We start from the raw sequence: 11,333 nt of genomic DNA, 5'->3' as shown, positions 1-11,333 counted from the left end.
CAAAGTGCGGCCCGAGGGCCATTTGCGGCCCTTGGAGTGATTTTGTGCGGCCCACAGCTGCAGTTCAAGAATGGTATCATTTTGGCCAGCAGCTTAAGAGGTCGATGCAGACTTTCTGCAGATTAGTTGGTAATCCTTTTTTTTTTTAAATATAATGTTTAGGTTTAAAAGCAAAATGGATGAAAAACAATCTTCTCAAAATGAGCAATATTAAAAGTATAACCTTTTTATTTTCATTTCGTGGCACAAAACACCAAAAACCTTTTCTGATTTCTACCAGAAAGGAGACTTTTGGATAATGACGCATAAAACTTGGCTAAATGTTGCAGATGATAAAACAATCAAGAGAGAAATTGGACATTTTTCAATGAATATAACGTGGTATCATCTACATACGAGTTGATCAACTTTATCAATGAATCTGTTGTAGCGACTGACAGCCGGATGTTTTTTCAGAACATCCATCAACCTTTTGGTCGGTCCATGGTCCAAAATGCTGATCGACCCCCTTTTAAAAAGGACGCTTACTCAAATTACACTTTTGTTGCTGAGAACAAACTAAAATGAACTTTCCAAACACAAGAAAACAACAAACATAAACCCAACAAATCAAATCCTTTTGAATAAAAATATCAGCTTAGTGTTTATGAGGCTTTTAATATTTTGGATCTACAACAATTTAAAACTCTTTCTCCAACATATTGCTCACATTGAGAGTTAAATTCACATTTTTGTGGTCCATCATTCCTTTCATCTGGATAGCTTTGGCACATATATGAAAAAGTTTGGACACCCCTGTCTTAGAGAATTCATAAATGGCTATAATTTAGACTATTTGATTGATACTGCGCTAAAAATTGGTGTGGATGTACCGGAGCGTGACTTAATACGTAATCTAAGTGTTACTCAAAGCATGAGATCTATGCATACAATAACATTATCTGTTGGAGTCAACCCTATTTGTCTGTTAGCAAAATATCTTACGAACCATTTGATGAATTTTAATTAAACTCTTATAAACTAATCACCGGATGTACTCCTACAATTAATAGTCAGATTAATATTGATGATCCGGTGTTTTGTTTTGGTTTAAGTTGGGTTTGCAAATACATTTTCTCAGAAAAGTGACTTTTTCTGAGAGTTAGTGCAATATATAATATTATGTCACATTTAAGCAGAAGAACAAGCGACTCTGTCAAAACTGCCCTGGGATCAGTCACTAACTTTATTCAAAGGATTTAATATGAACAGAGATTGTTCCTCTGCAGAACAGATTTCTCACAGACTCTTATTCTGCCATGTTTAGCACATCTGCTGCAGTAAATTAAAACAACCAGCTCAGCGATATAAAATAATGTAGTTTTTTCCATAATTCTTTACAATACCCATCAATGTTTATTGTACAACAGTCACCACGTATCTTATTATATGAATATAAATGTAGAATTCATTCTATCCGTTAGATTAAAAGCGCTCTGCTGGAACCGGAGTCTGTTCTTTAATTGGACATTTTTCCACACAGTCTACAACACTCTGCTTCTTTGGCTTGTTTGTCGATGGCACTTTTACAGAATAGTTTGCATAACATAAAAACTCCATACCACTGCCTGGCACGCGGTTGACAACCTTGATGAATCACCGAGCATGAGACTAAGGGTGTACTTAGAGAAAGAAAAATCCAACATCTGTCAGGATCGTGCAAGCACGGAAAATAAATAGCTTGTCAGATTAAGGGAAGGAAAGAAAATCTCCGCGCTGCTCAAACTAAACATCTTCATTCCGTTTTTGATTCGTTCTCAAGTCCTTCATGTGAACTCAAATAGCGTCTTTGTCGAACTCACAAACGAAATACATGGTGGGATGGCACGCCACATCGGTCCACTCCCCGGAGGCCACCATCTCGGCACAGTCCTCGTCGTCGTACGCGTTGTTGGGCTCCCCTTTTTTCCATTTGCTGAAGGTGGTCATGGGGGAGCGATCCACGTAGGTGAATTTGCCTTCGTGGTCCAGGTCGTGAATGCCAATGTAAACTCTGCTCAGGCCTGCGTCGGTTATACATCCCGCAACGGCTGCGTTGGCGCCGTCGTCCTTTGGCATGGCCAGGTGCCCCCCCCTCGACTGACAGTGGACCTCGGCGTCGGCGTAGCGCTTCGCTTCCTTCACCAGCAGATAGACCTTACTCTCCGTCTCCTTCATGCCGGCAACAGCTGCAGGGGAGGGCAGTGCTGAAAAATGAGCACCTAATTTTCTATAAATCTCTTATTGACATGTCCGCCAATTTCACTTCTAAGCCGTTACAACAAGCATGGGAGAGCCTGATAGGATATTTACACATGTTTGTATGCACACACAAATTCAGTAGATTTATAAATATTGCTCAGATAATACCATTTTTGATGAATTTCAGCTCGGAGGACAGTTGCGACACCAGAATGTCCATTTCTCCAATCATCTTTCTTATTGATGTGCACTCACATGGCACGCCTGAAAAAGCAAAATAACTTTCACTAAAAACACTGACCGTGTCCCTGGAAACCATGTTTGACAAACTGAATGCCTTCGTTTCTCACCTGGTTCTCCATTAGGACCACTTGGGCCTGGCTCGCCCATGTCTCCTTTAAATCCTAAAACCAAAACAATATAATCAATCAACTGCGTACCGTGTTTTAAATTTACTTCATCCATCCCTGAACGAGTACATCTTTGGATAATTGTATCACCTTTAAATCCACTTGGGCCAACTTTCCCATGACGTCCCATAATGCCTTTCTGTCCTTGAAGCCCAGGTTGCCCTAGAAAGTGTACATTGTAAGGCTATATATTGAATTTTCCACCATAAACATCGCACCGCCCTATAATCAGTCCAAATATGTCTAATAATGTGGAAAAATACATAAATATGTTTATGTCGCATCTATTATGAGTCGCTGCTGACAACCCGGAAATGTGGGCCAGTGTTGTGCCAAAAACCGATTGGCTGCCAAATGACAGCCGCGGGAACGTGCACGGGAGGACTTTGACAAGAATTTAACAAGTTTAACATTTAAAAACAATTATTTGTTTGCTCGAAATTATAGCAAAGACGTGTCTCAATCTGACTTTTCCTTAATAAATGCACTTTGACGGTCAAATCAGTTGCATTTCAAAAGCCGATATGCGGAAACACGAACGCCCAGAGGGCAACACGCTGTCCATTTCTTTGAAATTTAACAAGATAACCATCTAAAAACAATTATTTGTTTGCTCAACTTTATAGTAAAGGTGTGTCTCAGTTGAACTTTTACTTAATAAAAAGGACTTCAATGTTTAAATCAGCTTCTTTTCACCGGGGCGGGGCAGTGAAGCTGATTTGACGGTTTCTCCAGGCAGATGACGGTGGGTTGTTATGGCAAGCCGATTGTGTCATTAATAGCCACTTTTACCTATTACATGATACAATGGCATGCCATACTCCTCGAGTGCCGTCTAATGGCTGAAAATGTTAGTGTTCAATATGTTCAACGTCAGAATGAATGAAAACGGTCATATCTCAGCCAAAATTTGGTTTATAAATATGGTCGCTTCGTCGTATAAGTTGCAGGGCATGTAAATTATGCAAACAAATACGACTTATAGGTTGAAAAATACGGTAACTAAAAAGCAACATTTTTACAGTTTTACAAAATAACTGCACTTTAAATTTTTTCTCATAAACCACCATTTACTTCTGTTGAGGTCGTGTTAATTAAAATCAGGAAACACTTCCCTCCTCATTAAAGGCTTCAGTAAACACTTGGACTCCACAAATCATCTCTCCTCCAACCTCAGACCCCAGTGTAAACACTGAGCATCTCTGGCTGGCCTGTTGCTGATGTAACAGCACACTATCAGCCAAAGAAATGTGATCTTTGACCCAGTTTTAGCTGCAATCACTGAGTTTAAGAAAGTGTGTGCCTCTGCTCTTGTTTTATGTTTTTCCCAACTCCCAAATGCTAGGTTTATTCTTAAGAAAGACATTTTAAGGGGGTTGTTTGTGTGCAAACGTATACCAATCTCTCCTGGAGGACCAACTCTCCCTGGTCGTCCAGGTGCTCCTTTTTGTCCTTTGTCTCCTGGTTCTCCTTTAGCAGAGAAAGAATAATAAAAAAAAGTTGTTTAAATGTACTTTTGTCCATTAAATTCCCATCAAATATGAACGCTCATAAGAAAGCTCGGATACCAACGTGCCTTTGAGTCCAGGGACAAGAATCTGAACGGTACAGGAGTCCTCAGCCATGTGCTGTCCAAATGAAATCTGAAGTGGTAATAAACTCATCACAGACAGCAGCACTGCAGGAAGCACCAGTTTTCCTCCTCTCATTCTTCTATGCAGCCCAGGAAAGAGAAAAGAGAAAGGAGCACAATAAAGAAAAACAAATAAGTGTTAAGGGTTTAAAATAGAAACGAGCCCAAACTAAAATGTTACATCTTGATTGAATCTTTATTAAAGAAAAAGGGACATATTCCAGGACCAGTTTCCTGAAGATGCTTGATTTAAAGGCTTGGGAGAAACACTCAGCTGCACACTTGTTAAAAAAAAAAAAAAATCACGAGTCCGCTGTAATAGACTACAAACTTTATCATTTTAGTCTACCTGCAAACACTAACAATTATTAGTAGTAGTATTTTGCCTAAACTGTTAACTTTGCTTACCTGTAGAAGTGTTTTCCACACAGAGAAGAAGTTATTCCAACTTAGAACGAGCTTTGATTGTGATGGTACTCCAACAGGCACATTTCATGTTCCTCCCCAGGCAACGCAGAATGTGTGTGTTATAAACATTTCACAGATTAAGTCCAAAGCAGTTGGGGCCCTGCAGATAATTGGCTGAAAAAGCTGTTGGGTGATTGATGGCAGGGAGGCCCGTTACAACCTCTGTACTACCAGATTATCAAAATAAAATGGATGGTTTAAAATAATCCAATAAATGCACAACATTGTTGCCATAATAGCCAAAGAAATGTAAAAATGAAAGTGTTTACCCTGATCAAATGTTCTTCTAAGTTTTGTCATCAAATCTTTATCGTGTCAAAGCCTTGTTGGTTGTGAGTCGATTCTCAAATGCCTTAAAGTGACTCGTATAAATTTTTGATATTTCTGCTGTTTTCTCCCCAGTCTGTTCTTTTTTAGTGTAGCTGAATTGCACCAACTATAAGGTTGAGTTTGGGTTCAAAAAGATGTTATTGCCTGTTTGGCCACATGAGGGCGCCATTGCCCATGCAAGGAGACGGATGGCACCTTGACCCAAAGTACTCGTCACAAAATTTGTCCTTTTGCACAAAATAACCATGACAGAAATAACATTAAATATTTTTTAAAGTGTGTGTTGTTGAATCCACACTGAAATATCAGAGCCTGTGTGTCTTTAGTTGTGTTTGCATAGTGTTTAGGATGAATTCCAGTCACCCACCTGGACTTAAATGAATATATTATGACTAAAATGTCATCATAAAAAAATGTAGATTTGTTTATATGCTGTCCATCTTGTGTCAGTAATCGGATATGGTCCAGCACAAAAGCATCAGATGACCTAATTAGATTCATAAACCCTGTGGCAGCCAGTGTTTCAACTGCGGATTAGATGTCTCCTTCAAAAACACCCCCCAAAAGTTTTAGATTACAAGCTTCTCAAATATTTATGACTCTCAAGGCAGCATGCGCAGTCTCTTCATCGCAGTCACTGAAGTGGTCAGTTGTTTGAATTTTAATTTAGCTTCAATTTTGCAAAGATGGAAAACACAAAAATAAACATGATAGCAGGAGCTGGTTTAAGTGGCGACATGTCACGTTGGTTCAATGACATAATCATAAACACATATATTTTATTATTTTTGTTTATGTGTCTCATTTGAGTGTTTTCATATCGTCCACAGCATCCGTCAAACACCATGTTTATTAGATCAGATGCCACTATGTTTGCTTCAGGAAAAGAAATCTTCAATAATAAACTTTTTTTTTAATCCACCTGCTCAATTCTTCATGTATTTTTCCTACGGAGTCAGTGTTTTTTTCTCTCTCTCAGCGTCCGACGGTAGATATTCCGAGCAACACGTCAACGCACCTCCATGGTGACGTCACCGGCGCTCACCGTTGGGGGCGCGAGCTCAGCAGGTTGCTGCTCATCCGTCCTGTGCCGCGGCGGCATCAAACGCAGACAAAACCTGGAGCATTTCCTCAAACCTCAGACCCGCGTGAGGGACACGCGCGTCACAGCTGTCCCCCTGCACGTGAACCTGACTGTCTGAAGGACAATTCTCGTAAGTGTGTCGACTTTTGTCCAACTTTTAATTGTTTTTAAAGCGACAAGACAGAAACAGCTGGTGCTACTTTAACAATAGGCTCATTAAAGCTCCTTTGTGGACTTTTAAGTATAGTAACTTTTTATAATTATTCCATGTTTAAACTAGTGCGTAACAGTCAACTTATAAAGTGTTATTTACGAAGTAATATGAATGAATGAAACGTTATCTTATCCTTTAGCTATGATTTGTCCTTTATAATAAGTTAACTTTAAAGGTTTATCTTATTTTATTTTATTTTATCCACTACTGCCCTCTCCTTTGTTAAACCCTGTTTTTCCGGCATTTGTTTTTAAATGCAACCCATAGTGGAAACTGTACATCTTTCCCGCTCCAGTAGTCCAGTGCATTTTCCATTCTCCTTTGACCTGGTGAAGAACAGGAAACAAGTGGCAGGAAATAAGAGGCGTGTTTTGTTGTGTCCTGCTTTAACTCTGGGCCAGTCTCCATGAATATTTGTGTTTCTTGCTCTTTGATTTGCATTGTCCCAAGGCTGAAGGCTGACTTCTACTGGTTTCCACCTCCGGTCTGCCTCACCTCTCTGGATTAGGGTCAAATACTAAGAGGATTTAACTCTGCAGAGTCAAAGTTTCTCGTGAAGGGCCGGTCTCAGTTTGATTAGAGGTGAGACACTTTTGTTGTGTATTGTCCCAGATGGAGTGAGAGCAAAATGATTCCTACAGTTCGGAGCACAAATCAGCTTTGTGGGACATCAGTGCACTCGATATTTCCAACATACGGAAAGTTGTGTTGTCATGTCATCGGTCATCAGCTGAGTTTATTTCCCGACAGCTTCTAATTCAACCGCAGTGAAGTTGTGAACTTTGGTGTTGCGTTGTGGTTATCACCGTCTTAACAAAACAGCCTTGATCCAACACTCGAAGGTTGTTGTTGATAGCAGCTGCTTTCTTTTCCCCTGATGTTTCATTTTGGAATCCTTTAGTTCAAGTTACTGGAATGGACTTGAGACCTTTCCAGTCCCCCGCCTCTTGCACAGTGATAGCTGGACATGGGCACCAGTGACCCCCCGTGACCCGAAAAAGCAAGCGGGTAAAGATGATGGATGGACAGTTCAAGTTAAAAAGAACGACAATATTGCTTCCATTTGTGGTGTTGACTCTGATTAGTTCAGTTACCGGTACATGCTTTCTTTAAAATGTTTTTTTTTTTTTAATTCTTCCTACACAAAGATTGTGTTTTGAAGCTCCTTTAGTTGAAATAATTTGGTTGACCAAGACCAGACCGGTCGTGTTCCTATTAACAAAGCGTTGAGAGTCTAACTTCAGTTTCAACAGGTGTAAGCATGCACAAATGTGTTAATTGTATCCAATCAAAACTGTTAAATAGTGTTAAATCAGTAATGATGCGTAGGCCTGTCGCAATAAACGATAAATCAATTAATCGCATGATAAATGAAAATTATCGACCTCATTTTCATTTACCGGCTTTATCGTTTCTTCGTGTCTCTCTCTTTCTACTGAAGACACTGGATGACAAAAGGCTCAACTCCGGTGTTCTTCACCGACTCCTCCCTTTCTCTTTTCTCTTTAAAATCTGCTTTTAATGATCCAAAATCGCGTTTTTGGATCATTAAAAGCAGCTAAGCTGAGAAGCTAAGCTACAAGCTAAGCTAACAGGCCGATCTCGGGAAAAAACCTCTGTCTTGCCGAAGCGCCAAACTTCACGGTTGAAACCCGTGCCTTCTTCTAAAAAGTTGTTTTTCTCTGCAAAAAGAAGCTGAGAACTTGTTTATTTTTATTTTTTTATTAAAGGCTTTGTGTGAAAAATGCTAAAGATCCTGATGCATGCTCAATGCTATGATATGCTATAGCTAGCTACACTAGCTATGCTAAAGAGCTCAAACCACATCGAGTGTCCGCCATTTTGAGAACCGTAAAACAGGAAGAGACGCAGCCCACGTCACGTCAAGGGGCCTCCCTCCCATTTTTCTTAAAGAGACACGCCGCTCGCTCCTTCACTACCTATCCTTTGGTTCAAACCATTTTATACTTCCATCCAGTGGTCAAATACAGGTACTACACACAAAAATTAACCAACATTTCTTATTAAATTTGACAATTACTAATTAATGACAAATTTTAAACAGTATTATTACGTATCGCAATAATTTCAGAGACAATTAATTGCCCTGCAAAATGTGTTATCGTGACAGGCCTAGTGGTGCATACTGCGTGTTAAAACAGATGAGAAATGGGTCCATTCAAATTCTGCACAGCAACTTAAAGTTGTCTCCGTGTTTTCAAAGTCCTCACGGTCTCATTGACTGCAGCTTGGACATCCTTTGCATAACTTCCAGAACACTTTTACAAACTACACAAACACAGGTGAGAGGTGTGTTTCTGCAGGAGTACACACCGCAGCACACTTTTAATGGGGCTAGGTGGGAACTGCATTATTTATTGGTGGTTCATGTCTGTGTTATGTAAGATTGCTTTAAAAGCTTATTTTTAGATCTTTTGTGAAGAGATGCATTGGAACAGCACTGGGTCTAAAATAATGAAGCATATTGTATCGGATTGTAATACCTATTTTAAATATATAGAAATAAATAGATAAATCAAAATCAGTATTATCTGATGAGTCAAACTTGTTCCAGCAGTTTTCATCCATTTCCATTTATCTCGACTCTGAGGTTTATTAAACACACACACACACACACACACACACACATGGTATCAGTGTTTATCCTGGTTGCAGAAATACTCTGTGGTTTTAGATTAAATCAGACCAACAATCATCTCCGTTCATCAGCTCAGTTGTTGCCCGGCTGCAAATACAACAAATCTGCGACGATCTTTGAAGAGTTCAACGTCTGTCGCTGTTTCAGTGGCACATCCAACTTTACAACAGTTTCGTTTTGCATCAAATTGCAGTTTATTAGAAATGCATTGAGTTTATTTTCAGCTTGGCTCGTCTATCTCTGTTAAAAAAATATAAATCTTGTATTCTCCAAATGCCTTTAGTTCAGATGCATTATCTCATGTTTGATAGGACTACCTACTGTAAGTTTTAACTGGACAGGCTTCGGGGGTGATTCGGGGTTATATCATCTGTACAAGGGATTGTAGGAACCCCGCAGGAGGATCTCCAGTCCCGCTCCACTGGGAAATCCTCTCTTATGAGATCAGTGAGGGTGGAGAGAAATGGGTTAATGGGAAACAAAGCAGACAGCAGCAGCTGGTCCAGTCCCGCTCACATAATACAAAGAACTGAGAAATGTCACCGTTGATCAACTTGTTCAGTAAGTTCACCTCATCTGATGACATTCTGGAGTCAGATTTAAGATGGCCGCCTTAGCCAACCGAGCTCACAAAAATTCATCAATTTTACAGATATGGAGCTAAAATGTTGGGTGGTTGTAGCTCAGTCATCCCCAACACATACCCCAAATGTTATACAACACATAAGATTAACCCTGTCTGCCTGTTAGCAAAATATCTCATGAACCACTGGACTGATTTTACTGAAACTCTCATATCACTGGATGTACCTCTACAGCTTATTTACTTTTGGAATCAACCCAATATATAGCAAATATAACAACTATAACTCAAACAGTTTAAGATACTGACCTTGAATTTAATGTGGTAGTAGTTGAGAGTCGTTCTTTACCCGTCTTTGAGCACTAATGAATTGTGCGAGATCCAGCAACATTGAGTGAGTTTGTGCATAATCAGTAAATAGCTATAACTTGTTTATTTCTCATCATAAGATGATTTTAGTTCAAATCTTTGACGTGAAAGCAGCTTGCAATATGAATTCCTCCAAGGAATGCTAGACCTTTTATTTCTAAGACTTTTATTAAATGACGGGCTGTACAAACTGTGATTATTAAAAGCTCACAGGAAGCTGATTTTATTTTAAGCAGGATTAGGTAAGAAATGATGTGCTGTTTATCCTGTTGGATTAGCACTACAGGCATCGATGTTTTATATTAAAGAACTGAAAATATAAAATGACAGCAGCTTTGACTCATCCTCAGTTTTAGAAACGGTTGTAAAAAATGCAAATCAGCGTGTCCAGGTTTGCATATTCCTGAATAAGTATGCGTATTTTTGTTGTATGTGGCCCGTCTTTCACTTTCTGTCCCTTCCTTCAGTTGCCGTGGCAGCGCTGACGGAAGGTGAGCCATGGAGGATGGGAAGCCGGTGTGGGCGCCCCACCCCACTGACGGGTTCCAGCTGGGCACCATCATTGACATAGGAGCCGACGCCCTCAGCATAGAACCACTGAACCAGAAGGGCAAGGTCGGTTATGGCACACAAGCACATACACACAAACCTTCACTCTTTACAATCAAAAAAGGACACTCAGCAAACACACGTATTCACATGTGAATGGGGTCTGGAAAAGTTACAGCTCTGTTCCAGGTGGGCTCAGGTGTGATTTCGGGCTGGAAGGCGTCAGCACAACAGTGTGTGAAACGTGAGCAACATGGAGACCACATGTATAAAAACATAAATAAGTAAAGAGCAGCAGCAGGTGTGCTGATAGCGTTGCCTGGAGTGGGAGAAGCTCATTAGGAGATAAAGGCCTCCTGTTCCACCTGAGTTATCACCTGTCTGCAGCAAACAGCCCTCTGAAGGGGACAGCGCACCTGCTCATTAGCAGCTGCTTCGCTTTATGTTTGTTTTAAGTATTTCATCTCACGTCAAAAATATTCACTGGTTCCAGAGTTTATTGTTTTTTTTTTTTTAATTAGATGAGGAAAAATACTTTTGTATTTATGAATTTCCTGCATCAGAAAATAAATCCACCTCAAGTCATTAGCTTTGTTCAGAATAAGGTACGGATCAGGTTTTGGAATAAATATATATATTTCTTTAGATTAAGATAAAATAGGTCAATTTTGCTATTGCAGTAGTCCTTTCATTATCATAGGGGTTATGTTCCACACACCACCACGATGGATGAAAAACCACAAAGTAGGAATGCTATATTTATTTTAGTATATATATATATATATATATATATATATATACATACATACACATA

General features: G+C 39.6%; 1 protein-coding gene across 1 annotated transcript; it reads right to left on the bottom strand.

Annotated features, from left to right (window-relative positions):
* Window positions 1–1,815: 1,815 nt before the first annotated feature.
* Window positions 1,816–4,339, bottom strand: LOC119429377 (collectin-11-like). The gene is made up of 6 exons (XM_037697018.1): window positions 4,207–4,339; window positions 4,029–4,100; window positions 2,721–2,792; window positions 2,571–2,624; window positions 2,389–2,484; window positions 1,816–2,207 (listed from the first exon to the last, which is right to left on the bottom strand). The coding sequence occupies exons 1-6, from the start codon at window positions 4,337–4,339 to the stop codon at window positions 1,816–1,818; spliced, it is 819 nt and encodes a 272-aa protein (XP_037552946.1).
* Between the last annotated feature and the right edge of the window lie 6,994 nt (window positions 4,340–11,333).

This window comes from Nematolebias whitei, unplaced genomic scaffold, assembly GCF_014905685.2.
Source record: "Nematolebias whitei isolate Nwh7 unplaced genomic scaffold, NemWhi1 Nwh_scaf_701, whole genome shotgun sequence".
Taxonomy (NCBI): domain Eukaryota; kingdom Metazoa; phylum Chordata; class Actinopteri; order Cyprinodontiformes; family Rivulidae; genus Nematolebias; species Nematolebias whitei.
Note: the sequence above shows the minus strand (reverse complement) of the source record. Positions and strands in the feature narration are given on the sequence as shown.

Bases quoted from the DNA above. Each gene is read 5' to 3' on its own strand.
- LOC119429377 (XM_037697018.1), bottom strand. From the start codon at position 4,339: ATGAGAGGAGGAAAACTGGTGCTTCCTGCAGTGCTGCTGTCTGTGATG. The intron at 4,101-4,206 runs GCACGTTGGTAT...TCTCTGCTAAAG, and splicing joins TCTTGTCCCTGGACTCAAAG to GAGAACCAGGAGACAAAGGA. The intron at 2,485-2,570 runs GTGAGAAACGAA...TTGCTTTTTCAG, and splicing joins TGGTCCTAATGGAGAACCAG to GCGTGCCATGTGAGTGCACA.